General features: G+C 36.1%; 1 protein-coding gene across 2 annotated transcripts; it reads left to right on the top strand.

Moving 5' to 3' along the window:
• The first annotated feature begins 3,661 nt into the window (after window positions 1-3,661).
• On the top strand, window positions 3,662-15,780 carry LOC101885979 (cadherin-like protein 26). Of its 2 annotated transcripts, XM_073939650.1 has the most exons (11): window positions 3,662-3,950; window positions 4,974-5,096; window positions 5,257-5,403; window positions 6,145-6,268; window positions 7,689-7,870; window positions 9,127-9,258; window positions 9,972-10,154; window positions 11,960-12,308; window positions 12,417-12,632; window positions 14,160-14,278; window positions 15,530-15,780. In XM_073939650.1, the coding sequence occupies exons 1-11, from the start codon at window positions 3,837-3,839 to the stop codon at window positions 15,575-15,577; spliced, it is 1,737 nt and encodes a 578-aa protein (XP_073795751.1). In that variant the 5' UTR covers window positions 3,662-3,836; the 3' UTR covers window positions 15,578-15,780. The 2 variants fall into 2 exon arrangements, with proteins under 2 accessions (XP_073795751.1, XP_073795752.1); XM_073939651.1 differs by lacking the exons at window positions 3,662-3,950; window positions 4,974-5,096; window positions 5,257-5,403 and adding an exon at window positions 5,910-5,997.
• The last annotated feature ends 1,852 nt before the right edge of the window (window positions 15,781-17,632 follow it).

Raw genomic sequence — 17,632 nt, 5'->3', positions numbered from 1 at the left:
TAAAAACCTGTCAAAAACAGAATTTATGCTAGGTTTTTTTTTTTCGGGATGGGGGGGGGGGGATATATAATTGTGTGCGTGTGTTTTATTAAAATAAAATGCATGTTGATTAAAGAGTACACTTGTTTTGAAGATTCATTCATTTTCTTGTCAGCTTAGTCCCTTTATTAATCCGGGGTCGCCACAGTGGAATGAACCGCCAACTTATCCAGCAAGTTTTTACGCAGCGGATGCCCTTCCAGCCGCAACCCATCTCTGGGAAATGTTTTGAAGATATTGTGTAGTAAAATCAGAGGCGACACTGCCCTCTTGTGTTCAACATTCGACATTACACTTGTGAATGTCACTGAAACTGATGTCTTGTGTTCACTCTTATGTCATGGTTACATTTTACTTACAGAATTGGCAGACCTGACAAGAAGCGCTCCACTGAATTACATTGTTCGAGCTATGTTTAAAATAAGGGAATTTATTTTACCACAATATTTTCAATGGAGTGCTGAAAACACAGCTTAACACCAGTCTAGGCCGATTGGATAGTTTAAGCTATTATAATGAAATAGAATCAAGCTATCAAATCTCATTAGCCGTTTCTTCACTGTATAACTTACACATTCTGATTAAAAAGCAACGAATGAATCTCTTATTCATTTAGATCTTTTCGTTTCATTACATTAAATAACAGGTGTCACTTTTAAAATGCACACGTCTAACAATATAATGAAGGCATTCGACTGCTTTCCTGACTTTCTATGCATGAAATTAGTTGTGTTTAAAAAAAAACACCAAGATGGACATCTTTAGATATTATTATTATTAATTATGTGTATATATCTGTTTAAACACGCACCCAAAAGCCAGACTTTGGCTCCGCTTCAAATTGTGTGTACAGAATCCGTTCAGGAAACAGCGTCTGTTTATCACTATGGAGTGCGTCAGCTGACAGTCACGCACCTCTATGTGACTGTTTTGAGGATAGCATAGGAGGGAAGATGGCTCAAAGACGGCCTGTAATGAAAGGGAAAGGGGATCGCGTGGTTTTTACATTTATTTCAAAGTGTTTCCATGCCTAAACAAAGCGAAAGCACAGAACAGACTCACGTTTAAGAGCAAAGGGCGGCCCCTGGTGGTTCGGCGGTATGGGTTGCGTATAAAGAGGCTTGACTCTTTAGTGTTACTTGCCACCCTTCAGAGAAACACTGAAAATATGGGAAAAACCTTTACGGGATGATAGCAGGATAGAACTGTAAAATACAGGAGAATCCCGGTAGAAAACGGAAGGGTTGACAGGTATGCTGCTGACACACACCTGTGTTTAAACTCCTTATAAGAGTCATTTTTGCATAATAGGTGCCCTTTAAGAACAACGACTCCTATATTTCTTTTCTGCTGCATGCACAAAATACAAAGGCAATGCTGTAAGTTGTGTTCAGTCAGTAATTAAGAGTTTAGGTTTATTTGCTTGGAAGGAAATGAATACATTCCAAAACATCTGACCCGTTTTGCCAGGGAATCTGCTGCTGAACTCATTCCAGAGAACTCAGCGGTGATTGCATGATTGTCAGTCTGAACTGTCATTTACTGTGAATAGTAGGCATTTTTCAACTGGACTTGCACCTACTTATGATAACAAAACAGAGATTTTCCATTTAACTGAAACCTGAACCTGTTCTAGATGCTACTTCCTAGTTCTGTTACTGTGAATGAGCAAGCTTTCGTCCTGATTTTAGAAATGATTGCAGCAACTCAAGGATTTAAGCCTCACCTGCTCATAAGACGTTAGTTTAGACGAATTATGAAGGCAGAAGTATGCATGGCTGCATTTCATCTTAACAATGAACGCTTTAGGGTGGTATGACGCCGTTTCTTTTTGCGATACCAGCTGACAGCTTATCTCCATATGGACGTCTTTCCCATTGTCACCAGTTTGTCCAGTAGCCAACCCAGGCTCATTGTGGAAACGTAGTCCTGCGGACGTTTCTGGAGACCGTGGAATGCGTCCCGGCGGGTACGTACGGCTGCAGTTTTTGTTTTCCCCAATCCGCGAGAGGCCGCTGTTGTGCGCTTTTTCGCACCTCAGACGCCTCTCGCGAGCGCGGTTCGCGCCCGCACTGTTCTCGCGTGAACCCGCCAGAGGCCGCTGTCCGACTGACCGGATGATTGACTGCGCGACCGGCCAATCGGCTGACCCGCCCTCCTCCTTCCCTGAACCCAACCAATTTTACCGATCGACCCGCCCGCCTGCTCGCTTCCCTAAACCCGAGCAACAGTTCACAAAAGCCGTCCAAAAAAATAAAAGCCCTGATTTTTTTTATTCTACCGCGTTTTCGGACTTCACCGTGTTCTCACCCTGTCACGAAACTCGTTCACTTAATTTTTGGGATTCTGTTTTTGTCTTACCTGATTGCTGGAACCGCTCTTCCCCAGACTCGAAACCGGTCCCCGTGGTCGACCCCTCTCTGCATCTTGAGCCTGCCGACGTACACGCTGAGCTGAGTGGACAAACGGGTTGCAGAGGGGAAGCCCTCCACAAGGAGGTAAGGCAAGCGCGAAAGGGAACAGCGTCACACCGCCCCGCAGCGTTCGCTTGAAAAAAATTTACGCGGCCGTACGTACCCCCCGGGACATATTCCGCTGTCTCCAGAAACGTCCGCGGGACTACGTTTTCAGAATGAGCTTGGCTTGCCAGTAGCACACCATGTAGGCCAGGAGTGTCCAAAATTGGTTCTGGAGGGCCGGTGTCCTGCTGACTTTGGCTCCAACTTGCTTCAACACACCTGCCTGGAAGTTTCTAGCATGCCTATTAAGAGCTTAAATATGTTTATGTGGGTTTAATTAGGCTTGGAGCTAAACTCTCCAGGACACCAACCCTCCAGGACCGAGTTTGGACAACCCTTATCTAGGCATTAAAGGTGCCCAATAAAGAAAATGTTGGTACATCTGGTCATAGTAGAAAAATAAGAGCTCAGTTTATGGACATGGACACACTGTGAGCCTCAGCCATCATTGTTCCCTTGTTCTCATGTAAATTAGTGTACAACCTGTTGGACAACAGGCCAGTTAGAATACAAAGCAGACTGTTGCTTGACTCACAGCCACATCCTCAAGATTTGCATGTCCTTTAGGTCACGCTCTATGACATCTGTCGTGTCATCAGGAAATCAGCAGCCAAAACACAGACTGATATTTTTAACAGGATGAGAGCGCTCTCGTCATCCTTTCATTAATTTTCCTCCAGCTTATTCCATTATTTATCAGGGGTTGCTACAGTGGAATGAACCGCCAGCTATTCTGGCATATGTTTTATTAGGATAAAACCTAGAGAGCAGAGCTTTGGAGTAATGAACCCTATGGAATATTTTAAACTGTGTGAGTGAAAGCCGGGCACATATTGAATAGATTCTGTCAACAGCCTTTGCCCACCAGTCAACCTCAAACTTTTCACCCAACTCAAACTCCCAGGCACTTTTAATTTTAGCAGTACTACGGTCCTTCAAATCGATAAGCTGACAATAGGTTCTTGAAATTGGTGCCTTTTCAAAATTATTATATGTAAGTAAATCCTCCCATATCTCAATATAATTTAATCAAACAACAGGTTTATGTTTGCATTAAATAGGAATCAGAACCGGTTTTAGACACTTCCCGTGTTTCTTGATTTGAGTAATTCATGAATGTCTGGCCTTTCGCCAGATGATGATTCCTCAGAAGCGCCAAGCATGCCGTAATCCAATAGGCTGCAGAAATATTTGTGCAATTAAAAGGATTTCCAGAGAAGTGTATTTTGACTCCTTTTGTGCTCCTTTATAAGGAGCGCCAACGCCAACTCATCTCATATGCACCTTAAACAACAAATACAGCAAGACAAATCCACGTTCCTCCTAAATCGAAGTGGCCGCTCGTTCTCGCTGCTTGAAATGAAGACCGCTCTGTCTGCTCTCCTTGTCGCAGTAAGTAACAGAAGCTAAATATCTGTTTAGTATCTTTAGGAATATCTAACAGTGTTCAGTGTTTAGATAAACAAATACTGCATACACTTTTAAAAATGTCCACACATTAGCAGTTGTGATTCGTGTTTGTGGTTTATTTCTTCTTTGGATCTGAATGATGGGATCTTCTTTCAACAACTTTACCCTTGAGTTGACTGTTATGAGCATGTTTATTAGTTTAAAATGCTGTATTGTCTGGGTTGGTGTTGTAAATTACGCTACAGTGACCTTGTAATAAACTGCCAGTGCCAGACTTATTTCTCTAGACATAATTTGTACATTATATTATTTCAAACCCACTAAAATGTCTGTAAAAGTCACTTCGTTAAACTGCAGAGTTGATTTATTAGCTTTAAAAGTCGACAGAGCGGCGATCAACATCCCAAAACACTTAGAAAAATAGACAGTGTATATCATAATATATTATTAAAGAGGATAATTTTTGGTCATTTTGGTTTGATGATATTTATCGTTAGCTTTTCTTACATGAGAAAGTAATGTTATTTATTTTATTTCCATTTATTTAGTTTAGTTAGTGTACTATAAAGCATGTGCATGCATACATGTGTGTTCCACTTGAGTTATTAGATATTTAGACATAGTTTTGTGCACAGATAAGGGGTCATTAATAATCAGAAATGAGTAAGTGTGGAAAATGCTGATCAGCAGGCGAGATCAAACACTCCATTGAAAATACTGGAGTGAAATAAATGTTCATATTTTAAAGACATGGCGGGGAAAATGTATTTTAATGCAGTGCTTCTTGTACATTTTGAGACCCACTTTATATCGTATATCAATCAGGCAGTGAAGATCACTGATTTTTAAAGAAAACAGACTTAAACGTGCCGATTTTGTAACTGCATATAGTTCACCGGACGCACTTGACCCCGGTTACAGCAAAAGTCCTCAAAAGGGCTCATAATAAGCAGCATCTTTATGAATTAATATCAATAACATATTGTGTGGTATTGTCTTTTCCAGATTGTCTATATTCAGTGTGTAACCACATTAAAACAAAACCTACGGAAAAGGCGATCCTGGGTTGTGGATTCACTCTACATGGAAGAGGAGCTCGATGGTCCTTTCCCATATAAAATAGGAAATGTAGGTTATTACGTGGGAACATTTTCGCAGTAATCCACACTTAATGACAGAATATCAAGTTATAAATTGCAAAAGTTGTTAAAAAAGAAGAGGAATGGCAAATATTTGGATGGTTTTTCATCAACTAGAATAATAATGTATAATGTTTTACTTTTTTTAGTTAAATATTGAGAAGAGAGTGGTGGAAAATAGTCTGATCCGTGGACAAGGCATTGACAAAGACCCCAAAGGAATTCTGTCTGTGAAGTCAGACGGCTCAGTTTACGCACTCGGAAAGGTTGATTACGAGGAATACAAGAAGCTAACAGTAAGTCAACAAAATGTTTGTCAGCAATGACCAAAAAAGCTGACTACATTTTTTCATTAAAGGAAAATATTGGTGAACTGATTGCCAGATGTTTTATCTTTATAAATTCTATTATGATCTTATTAAATATATGTGTGTTTATAATAATTCAATTAATCTGAAAACTATAAACTGCTAATATAAATATTACAGTAGGCCTAGTTTGCTGCTAAGAAATGGTATGCAGTTGTTACATAAGCATTGGAATAATGTAAACAAACTAACTTACTAGCCAACACATATGACGTTTTTGACTACGCAGATATAAGTTGATGCATAACATCGACTCTTAACAAATATTGTTATTAAAGAAAGGAAAATAAAAATTTTATATCTTACTTGCAACGTATCTGCAGTTCGTTGTTCATGATTGTTCATGATTCAAGAGTTTTGATGCGCACCGATCTTTTCAGCGGTGAGTAATGTCACGCTTCTGATTGGCTACGCAAATCATTAGCTCACCAGAAACACGTGTGATTGGTTAAGCGTCGCAAAACACAATTCAAATAGAAATCTGGTTTAACATGCAAACAAACAAACACTTTTCATTCCACTGTAAGTTTCACAGCTGTAATAGTCGACATGTGTAGCCTTTAACTAGAATGTTTTTCTTTATTTTGGTGTTAGTTTTCCCACAAGCGTTTGCTAATTTCAGTTGAATTAGCATTTGTTAATAGTTTCTGTCATTGTGTTGACCTGCAGATCACACTGACTAAACAAAACACAACTGTTGCGGTGGATATTGTGGTCTTGGATGTGAATGACCACGCTCCTGTTTTTAATAAGGAAGTGTATGAGATCTCAAAAGATGAATCAACACCACAAGGTAAAACCGGGTAATATCTTTCCCAACAACATACAAGACGGGTTTTTTGGGGGATACACCAGCAGATACTCACCTAGGCTAAATACAGCATTTTTGTGACACTACAATAATTCATATTTTTTACATTAGGCCTACTGTTTGGGTAGGGGTAGATGTTAATATACAATTTAATGGGTAATTCAACAAATAATGCGAATAATACATGGTAAACTGGTCATGTTTTTACATACTGTGAGGGTTAGGATAGGATTAGACATTAATAAAATACAATTACACGGGTAATTTAAAAAATAATATGTTTAATACTCTGTATAGTGACTGTTTTTACAGTACAATACAATAAATAGCTAACTTAATTGAAAAATATGTTGATTAATTAATATTTTTACATTACTGTGAGGTTTGGAGTAGGTGTAGAGATTAATAAAATACAATAAATGGCTAATTTAATTGGAAAAATATGATTAATTAATATGTTTACATTACTGTGAGGGTTGGGTTTAGGAAAATACGTTAATGAAAAACAAGTTCATGTGTAATTTAATGAATAATACTCAGCATAATTACCGTTTTACCCAACTGTGATGGTTTAGGGGTAGGGGTAGATGTTAATATACAATTTAATGGGTAATTCAACAAATAATGCAATTAATACATGGTAAAATTACTGTTTTTGCATTACGTTAAGGGTTAGGATAGGGGGAGACATTGATAAAAATACAATAAATGGCTAATTTGATTGAAAAATATGATTAATTAACATTTTTACATTACTGTAATGGTTGGGTTTAGGGATAGACGTTAATAAAATACAATTTAATGTGTAATTTAATGAATAATACTCAGCATAATTACTGTTTTTACATAATTGTGAGGGTTTAGGGGTAGGGGTAGATGTTAATATACAATTAAATGGGTAATTCAACAAATAATGTGAATAATACATGGTAAAACTACTGTTCCTCCATTACTGTGAGGGTTAGGATAGGGGGAGACATTAATAAAATATAAGTAAATCGGTAATTTAATACATAATAGGATTAATACTCTGTGTAACTATTGTTTTTACAATACTGTGAGGGTTGGAGTAGGTGTAAACATTGATAAAATACAATAAATGGCTAATTTAATTAAAAAATAATAATATTTTTACATTAATGTGAGGGTTGGGTTTAGAGATAGATGTTAAAGAAATACAATTTAATGTGTAGTTTAATTAATAATACTCAGTATAACTACTATTACTGTGAGGGTTTCGGGGTGGGGTAGATGTTAATGAAATACAATGTAATGGGAAATTTTATAAATAATTCTTATTAGTTTCCGGCTGCAGCTGTATCCCTTCTAGCAACAACTGTTAGTTTTGCTGGGTGAAACATCAACGTGTCCCATAATCCTCTTTGTCTTGTCTTCTCCACAGGTGAGGTTTTGGTCACAGTGCAGGCGAATGATTATGACCAGCCGCACAGCAGAAACTCAGCGTTTACTATAAACATCGTCTCAGTGTCTCCATCCACCTCCAGTCTGCAGTTCTACATTGACCAGACTGAAGGAGACTTGACCGGCAAGATTTCGTTTAAAGGATGCCTTCTTGACTATGAGGTAACAATAAGCGCTGCTTCTCATCTCGAACATCTTTGCATTACTCAAAATATGATTTATGACCTTAACCTAACAGGTGGCAGCTGTCAACTTTGACCCTTGTGTATATGCAAATGTACAGAAAGGGTTTAGCCATTTTGGTTTTAGCTTGAGTTGTTTCTGCACTGGGTTCCACACAATTGATTTGTGTTGGATCCACATAAAGGAGTTAAGTTAACATGTTAGTTTTTTACAAATTTAAGTGGATTGAACGTAAAACAATTTAGTCTCCAACAATATTTTGTTATTTCAGCTCATTTTAAATAAGTAGATTAAGCAAACAACAAACATCATTTTTTTTGAGCGTCAAAAGACCTTAAGGGTCAAAGGTGACCGCTGACTGTTTTGACCCATGGTTCATTATACTTCCTTCTTTTGCCTGTTTCATATTGCAGATATTATTTAATGTTACAGTAAAATTCCTGCATCATTTTAGTCAAGTGTGAAGCCACTAATGTTGCAATGCTATTTTTCTTATTATTTCAAACATATTTAAACAATGACTTACTATAGGCTTATGCAATATTATAGTAAACTTTATAATATAACTGACTATATATAATGTATAAACACATTTTAAATAAAATATTTTACTGACTATCAATATTAGAAAAGTTTTTTGGTTTAATCAACAGTACATTGAATTTGTTATGATGTTTATGAATATATATATATATATATATATATATATATATATATATATATATATATATATATATATATATATATATATAAACTAAAAAAATATGTTACTAGTTTTTTGGTTATAGCGTGATATTATCACTGTCATTATATTTAAAAAATTCTTAATAAATTTGGATTATTAAAATAAATAATTTGATGTTCATGTTATCAATGCATTGGCTAACTTTATCAAGCATAGCGTTAGATTTCAATAATGAAAACAAAAAACAAAAAAAACACCATTTACTTTATTAGTTTCTTTCTTCTGTTGAACACTAAAGAAGATATTTTGAAGAATGCTGAAAACTGGTAACCATTAACTTCCGTAGTAAGAAAACAAATACTGTGAAAGTCAGGGGTCACTGGTTTCCAACAATCTTCAAAATACCTGCTTTAGTGTTCAACAGAATAAATAAATCTGAAACAAGTAAAGAATGAGTAAACGATGACTGAATTTTCATTCTTGTGTTAACTATCCCTTTAACTACATGTTTCTGAGACTATTCAACGTCTCTCTGCATTTCGTTCTGTAGGAGGCGCAAAAATACACTCTTCTAGTGGAAGCGAAGGATCATGGGGAGAAGGTGCAGCTCTCCAGCACGAGCACAGTGATACTGAACATCATCGACAGAAACAACCACCTCCCTGAATTCACTGCAGTGACTGTGAGTGAACACTGTGGCACAGTAGATATGTTTCACTTCAATTAGATTTGAGCACAAACCTGGAATATTCCATAAAATATTAGTGAGTGAATAAAGCAGCATTTCCATCCAACGAGAAACAAAAGAGAAAGAAAATCCTCACTAGCTCATCCTGCACAGATATGGCTGGGAGAAGTGGAGTCTGCTGCACTGTTGGGATTCTTCACTGTGGTGTCTGTTCTCCTCTAATAACTGAGCTGCGCCTCAAAAGACGAAGACGAAACACAATGAGCGCGGTGAATACCCAGACAGACAGAAGCTCAAGACAGTTCTGAAGAGAATAATAATAGAACAATAGTAATACTGAAGCAATGTGATGTTGGACTGATGGAGGCCTTTTACAATCAGCACAACATATCAGATCTGCAGCAGTGTGCTGGAAACATCTGCATGGTCCCTTAATGCATCCCATCTTGCACATTTGTATTTTATTTTACACTACGAACCAACATTAATGATGCAAACACCCTCACACACACATTTATGTCTGATCAGCATCTGTCAGAAACATGTTTGTTTTTATGCGATAACCCTATGAAAATAGGTGGATGGAAACCAATACTGTTATTCTTCTGAGTTACCGGGTGCTGCAGTTTGAGTCCAGTTTTAATGAAGGTCATCTGTGGCTGATTTACGGCTCAATCTATGGTTTAATCTGGGTGTTGTTGTTTCAGGGTTTTATGGGAGTGAAAGCGCAGACGGCTGGAGATGTAGTTTGTCGGCTGAAAGTGTCAGATAAAGACAGCAGAGGATCTCCATCTTGGAGAGCTCGATACTCTCTGCAGGGGGAAAAAGCAGAGCATTTCAGCATCCAGACCGACCCCGACACCAATGACGGACTCATAACACTCACTCAGGTGCACACATCACTGATGCACAGCCTCACTGTCAACTTTACATGTCAACTGGGTTACAATTATATCTTTAGATTAGATTATATTATTATGTTAGGAGTTTTTGCCTGAAATGTGTTAGTAGAATCTTTTGTTGTCCTCTTTCACTTTCATTTTAACCCTTTAAAATTATCAATTATTGGAATGATGGAATGATTGATTCATTCAGTCAGATAATTAGTTTGTTTGTTTGATCAAGTAACTAATAATTTGATTAGTTAGTTTATTCGTTTAGCTAGCCAGACAGTTAGTTAGTTAGTTAGTTAGTTAGTTAGTTAGTTAGTTAGTTAGTTAGTTAGTTAGTTAATTTGTTCAGCTAGTCAGATAGTCAGTTAGTTAGTTAGTTAGTTAGTTAGTTAGTTAGTTAGTTAGTTAGTTAGTTAGTTAGTTAGTTAATTCATTTGTTCAGCTAGTCAGATAGTCAGATAGTTAGTTAGTTAGTTAGTTAGTTAGTTAGTTAGTTAGTTAGTTAGTTAGTTAGTTAGTTAGTTAGTTAGTTAGTTAGTTAGTTAGTTAATTCATTTGTTCAGCTAGTCAGATATTTAGTTAGTTAGTTAGTTAGTTAGTTAGTTAGTTAGTTAGTTAGTTAGTTAGTTAGTTAGTTAGGCAGGCAGGCAGGCAGGCACGCAGGCAGTTAGTAGTTAGTTAGTTAGGCAGGCAGGCAGGCAGGCAGTTAGTTAGTTAGTTAGTTAGTTAGTTAGTTAGTTAGTTAGTTAGTTAGTTAGTTAGTTAGTTAGTTAGTTAATTCATTTGTTCAGCTAGTCAGATAGTCAGATAGTTAGTTAGTTAGTTAGTTAGTTAGTTAGTTAGTTAGTTAATTAGTTAGTTAGTTAGTTAGTTAGTTAGTTAGTTAATTCATTTGTTCAGCTAGTCAGATATTTAGTTAGTTAGTTAGTTAGTTAGTTAGTTAGTTAGTTAGTTAGTTAGTTAGTTAGTTAGTTAGTTAGTTAGGCAGGCAGGCAGGCACGCAGGCAGTTAGTAGTTAGTTAGGCAGGCAGGCAGGCAGGCAGGCAGTTAGTTAGTTAGTTAGTTAGTTAGTTAGTTAGTTAGTTAGTTAGTTAGTTAGTTAGTTAGTTAGTTAGTTAGTTAGTTAGTTAGTTAGTTAGTTAGTTAGTTAGTTAGTTAGTTAGTTAGTTAGTTCGTTCGTTCGTTCGTTCGTTCGTTCGTTCGTTTATTAGTTAATTTATATGATTAGTTAGTTTGTTAATTCAGTCTGTTAGTTAGTTTGTTTGTATTTACATTTGTTCAGGCATTTGCTTAGTTAATTCCTTTGTTCAGTAGTTAATTAGTTAATTAGTTAGTTCCTTTGTTCAGTACTTAGTTAGTTTGTTAGTTAGTTATTTCTTTAGTTAATTCATTAGTTAGTTCCTTTTGTTTGTTCGTTAGTTAGTTAGTTAGTCAGTCAGTTAGTCAGTCAGTCAGTCAGTCAGTCAGACAGTCAGTCAGTCAGTTAGTTAGTTAGTTAGTTAAGAAGTTACTTTGTTTATTTGTTAGTTAGTTAGTTAGTTAGTTCCTTCATTCATTCGTTTGTTAGTTAATTAGTTAAATATTAAGTAAAATATTTATTTCTTCATTCATTTATTTATTGTTTATTATTTATTGACCAGTCATTTTTTCTTATTTCCCAATGTGGTGCTTCATCTACTAGTAATATTTTTGGAAGAAATTAATTTGGTCCAAAAATTTGTATAGAAAGTCGATTGCCATGGCTCAATCATGTATTATATTTCCGTTATATGAGACTCATCATATGCCGTTTTGTCCTGCAGCCTTTGAGTTTCAAGGAGGTGTCCAGTTTGAGTGTCATTGTGAAGAACGAGGAGCCCTTCTTCTACTGTCGGGTTAAAGGACGCCCCAAACACGGACTATGGCATGTGGACTACAGTAGAGGGAGATCCAGCAGCTTCACATTGGTCTCTCTTCCACTGCAAACTCTAGATCGAGATGCCAGAGTGTCTGTGATGGAGACAGGCCCGATGCTGGAGCCTAGTGAACTCTACACATGTCTGTCTGAGAAAATGGTCAATATTACAGCTGTAGACGCAGACCGACATGACGCGCTAAAATTTCAGCTGATGGGAGATGCTGAGGGTCAATGGAGGCTTGAGTATAATGGCGGTAAGAACTGAATGTGATTCACAGGTCCACACCAGTCTCAAAAACAAACTTACCCCCTTAGTGTTCAGCACTTATAGCAGTAAACTGCATATATCTGTTTTCTTCCAGGCTCTTCTGTGAGACTGATTAAAGAGAGTATGGCACATACAGGTGATCATACACTCACCATCAAGATCTCCGACAGCCTGGGCCAGCATTCACTCCACAGTCTCTCGGTTCACGTTTGTGACTGTCAACTTTCTGAAAACTGCAGCGTGCGCAGAAAAATCCAGATCAACAGCGCTGCTGTCACTGCCATCGCCGTCAGCTTCATGCTGCTGCTGGGTAAGCAGAGAGAAAGATTTCAGCTCAGTTTGATCACACTTTATCTTAATGTACAATCCACACTATTACCAGTCATTTAAATAAGACTTTAAGCGCAATAAACTACTAATCAGCTGATTATTAATAGCAAAGACCTCTCTGGCATTCTGTCTTTCCCAAACTGTTTGCCAAGTTTACCGATAACCCATATTTGTCTCTAACGTTTTGTTTCTAAACGTTCCAATCAAACAAAATCGGCATTTTCTCAGGTTCCCCTAATTTAATCCGCATTCAAAGGAAACAAGATCGCGACACCAACCTCATGTATGGCTGTTTCTGTTTATGTGTTACACATTATCATCCTCTGAATAATGCCTTCGCCAATTGCGCTAGTCTTATGAAGTAATTCTGAAGTAAATCTTGATAGTGAATCTCCTCCAGAAATGATGACGACTCTTTGTTTACAAGTTTGTGTGCGTTTGAGTAGTTTCCATCATGTGATGTGCATAAGAAGGGACAGACTGTCCCTCACATAAATTTCAAACAAATTACAAAACTAGAGAACATTTGTTTAAGTGTAGTTGATTCATTAAAAAGTCGAGATTCCACCTTTCTGTGTATATATTTCTCATGTCTGTGAAGCAAGTATTCACTGAGATTTAAGTGCGTTTGCTGAGAGTATTCACAATGAAGCTGCAGAAACTGTCATAAAAACACATGCACCAAGCCCCTCCCCCGAAAACCATCAGTCTATCGCGATCAATGATTGGCTTGTGTACTGGTAGGCGGGGCTTCATTCACCAATGAGACCGTTACACTTTCCCCATTCAGAGTGACACTTCTTGTTCGTTCTACAGTGTTTGTTAATAGAAAGGTAGCAGTTGGGTTTACTGTAGGTGTATGGTAGATGTAAATAAGATCATACTTTATAATTGCTAATAAACAGTTAATATCCTCATAGTAGGCAGGTAAAAGCCTACAAGTAAATAGTGTAAACTGTTACTTAAACTTAAGTGTTACCATAAATTATTTTTAAATTGAGTAATATATACAGTGCTCAACATAAATGAGTGCACATTTTAACCATTTCTCTGTGAAAATAGGTCATATATTTTGGCCCATTTGAGCAAAACAAATGTATTAAACTGATATATTTGTTAAAATATTATTTTGTTATTATTTAAGTCTCCAAATATCTTCAGAAATGGAAAGATAATGCATTTAAATCCATGCAAAATATTGGGAGAAAAATACTATCAACATTTTATATATTTTTGGATTCCGCTGTGGTGACCCCAGATTAATAAAGGGACTACGCCGAAAAGAAAATGAATGAATGAATGAATGAATGAGATTTGTGAGGGCTGAACTCATTTATGCTGGGCACTATAAAGTATATCGCAGGAATAACCAAATATCGCAATATAAGAAGTTTTCAATATCCCTCAGCCCTGTTTTGAGTGCACGTTCCTGTAAATCTAATTATGCTGTGTGTGTCTGTGTGTGTGTGTGTGTGTGTGTGTGTGTGTTTGTACTTTAAAATCAAAGGTTTCTCATTGATGATGTGCCAGATAAGAGTAAACAAATCTCCCATGAAGTTCTCTACAAATGTGCCGCAAATCCCTGAGTCCTCTCTGAGTCATGACCTTTCTGAAACCGACAACATGGTAAGCCTGATCTACAGCACTTGTTATTTGACGCTCTTTTTAACCCTCCTGTTCTCTTGTAACTCTGTATACACTAGTACGTCCTTCTGGTCAAAATGTCCCGCCTTCAGTAAACCTCTAAAATAAAGCAGATCAATTTCATTTCAATCCTCATATCTGTTTAACAGTATTCATAACAGTTAAAGAAGCAGATTCTTATTGAGTGTGTGTGTTTTGTAGTGTGTGTGTGGAGTGGCTGCTAACCCCCCCCAGCCTTCAAGTGATTAAGGTTTTTTCCCTGCTATTAAAATGAAGCCCGATGCCATAACAGGAGCGTTAATATCCTTTGGCGATATTGTAACTGTTGGACGCTGGAGTTGAGGATCCAATAGCAGTTCCTTAAGAGAATCATCTAGCAAGCCAAGGTCAAAACAGGAGCATACAGATAATCCAAAGTGTGGTCAATAAACAGGCGAGCAGTCGGTACAGGTGGCAAACAATGAAAACAAAGTAAAGAGTCAAACACGGCAAGGCAAGGGAAAACGCATCGTAATGCTCACTTAACAGTTGAACACAACTCAGGCTCACTCTGATAATGTACCCCTGTATACATTTCTGGACAGCACCAGATTCGTCCCAAAAGCTACAATATTTTGCAGTTTTTGTGAATCCACCAGAGGGCGCTGTAAACACTTTTTCAGATCTCAAATTTCGCCATTCCTGCCTGCTGTTCTCACATATATCCACCAGAGATGCGCTGTCGACTGAATGACTGACCAAACAACCGATCCCCACACCCTCCTCCTTCCCTAAACCCAACCGACAGTGTTTTTAAAATATCCGTAGCGTTCGTTTTATAGATAAAATGCCACCATACGTAGCTCCGGCTGCACAATTAGTGATTTCCACAAATGTATATAGGACTATGTTATCGTAACTTTTTGATTTAGAGGCTAATTCGTATTAATTCACACAATCTCATTCGTACAATTTAGTGCGATTTGCTGATCCCCCGATGACAGTTGGGTTTAGGGGCGGAGTTTGGTGCCACGCCTCCTTCAAAAACTGAACTCAAATTAGCAATTAAACTGACAAAGCGTAAAACACTTACGTTTCCTCATGCAATCAGGCAGGAAAAAACTTATTTTAACATGAAAAAGATCACTTTTATCGCATGTTGCAATGTAGTGTAACCCAATATTTGCGATCTAGATTATGAATGATGAAATGCACTGAACTCTGATCGTCTGTCTTCTGTTCTCTGTTATACAGATTGCGAGTTTAATTCCGACTGAGCCAACGCTATCAAGCTGCATGTAAACAAATATGAAGAAAATGAACTTCTGCAATAACGACTGCTAGGTTTTGCACTGTAAACTTTAAGGCAGAGCTGTTTTTGATTGGAGAGGGGTCTGGCTGCAGACCTGGTGCAGTGCAATCTGGGCTGCGTCCAATGCTTTTTAATGGGCTCACCTAACCCTACCCGTCACAGTGACGTCACTAGCTCCATTTGAGTGCATTGTGTCTGACATTGCATCGCTGAGTGATGCAGTCTCAGCTTGCATCATAAAGGCTGCATCCAGATACTATTGTTTGATTGTGCGCTTTCATACATGATGAATGACTGGAATAGACTGAAATGAATGACACGATGATTCTGTCATGATTAAATGCTGATTGTATGAATTATCAATCACAGCCTTCGCCACTTGATTGATATGAAGGAATGTCTTTTTATAAGAGATTTTTTAAAATATGTATTATGTGTATATTTGCTTTGTTGTGTTTCATTATAAATTTGTCGTGTGTTTGTTTTATTTTATGTTTATTTATTGTGCTGAAATAAAAGGAAACAGAAATGTGTTGTTGCTGATTTAATTATTTCAGACTGATAGCAGTGATGTCTTACACAAAGACGCAGCATTCACATTAAACAATTTCTTACATTTTTTAAACATACATAAAACAAAAAATATATATATATTTACACATAAATGCATCATATGAAATATTTTAGATGGTATCACATAGTATTATTCTGTTTTTAGTATTATAGTTTCATACAGTTCTTTGACCTGACATTCATCATGAAAATGACTTCACCTGAAGACCTTTGGCCTGTGCAGCATTCGTTCATTATATTGCATTGATAAACGTTCTCACAGTCAAACTATTTCACTGTTACTCTGATGAGACCTGACACAGAGCTGCTGAATCTGGTAATGGTGAAGAATGTGTAAAGCACATGACCACTAACTTCATTTAAAACACACACATCCGTCTTATTCTCGCTAAAGATGTGCTTTTTAACAGTGTTGTTAAACTAGATTACTGAAATAATGGGAAATGCTTTAGGGATAATGTGAAAGGTTATATTTGGGTTAATGACAGAGAGTTTACAAGCACTAACAACAGCAGAATGCAGTTTAAAATGTATATCATTGTAGTCAGAATTATTCGCCCTCCTTTAATTTTATTTCCCCAATTTCTGTTTAACAGAGAGCAGATTTCTTCAATACATTTCTAATTATAATACTTTTATAACTCATCTCTAATAGCTGATGTCTTGTCTCTTTGTTATAATGACAGTAAATAATATTAGACTAGATATTCTTCAAGACACTATAGTGTTCAGCTTAAAGTCACATTTAAAGGCTTCACTAATTAGGGTAATTAGGCAAGTCAATGTATAACAGTGGTTTGTCTTGTAAATAATTAAAAATAGACAAATAAATCAATCAAACAGAAAAAACTAATAAATAAAATAAAATAATAAATAAAAAAATAAATATAATAAATAAACGAGCAATGAAATATGAAATAAAATAAATCAAAACTGAATAAATAAATAAATAATCAAATAAATAATTTAAAAAAATAAAGTATATAAACAAAAGAACAAATGAATACATTAATTAATAATAACTTAATTAATTAAATAGAATACATTAATGAATTAATAAAGAAATAAATAAATGAAATATAATAGATAAATCAAACTGAATAAATAAATAATCAAATAAATAAAATAGAACAAATAAATAAAAGAATAAAAATAAACCAGTAAGTAAGTAAATAAACCCAATAGAATAAAGAAATTGTAAAAAAAAAATAATAACAATAAATGAATAAAAGAGTAAATAAATAAAATAAAATAACTAATTAATACAGGAATAAATGACAAAATAAATAAATCAAATAGAATAAATAAATAAATTAATCAAAATAGAAAAATCAATCAACGAATAGAATTAATTATTAAAAGAATAAATAAAATTAAATAAACAAAAAAGAATAAATAAATAAAACAGAAAATATATATATAGATTAATTAAACAGAATTTATGAATTAACAAATGAATTAGTAAATAAATC

This window comes from Danio rerio, chromosome 23 (genome assembly GCF_049306965.1).
Source record: "Danio rerio strain Tuebingen ecotype United States chromosome 23, GRCz12tu, whole genome shotgun sequence".
Classification (NCBI taxonomy): Eukaryota; Metazoa; Chordata; class Actinopteri; order Cypriniformes; family Danionidae; genus Danio; species Danio rerio.
Note: the sequence above shows the minus strand (reverse complement) of the source record. Positions and strands in the feature narration are given on the sequence as shown.

Coding starts and splice junctions, on each gene's coding strand:
- LOC101885979 (XM_073939650.1), top strand. CDS start 3,837: ATGCACCTTAAACAACAAATACAGCAAGACAAATCCACGTTCCTCCTA. Junction 12,309..12,416: donor GAGGCTTGAGTATAATGGCG/GTAAGAACTGAA, acceptor GTTTTCTTCCAG/GCTCTTCTGTGAGACTGATT. Junction 12,633..14,159: donor CAGCTTCATGCTGCTGCTGG/GTAAGCAGAGAG, acceptor TTAAAATCAAAG/GTTTCTCATTGATGATGTGC.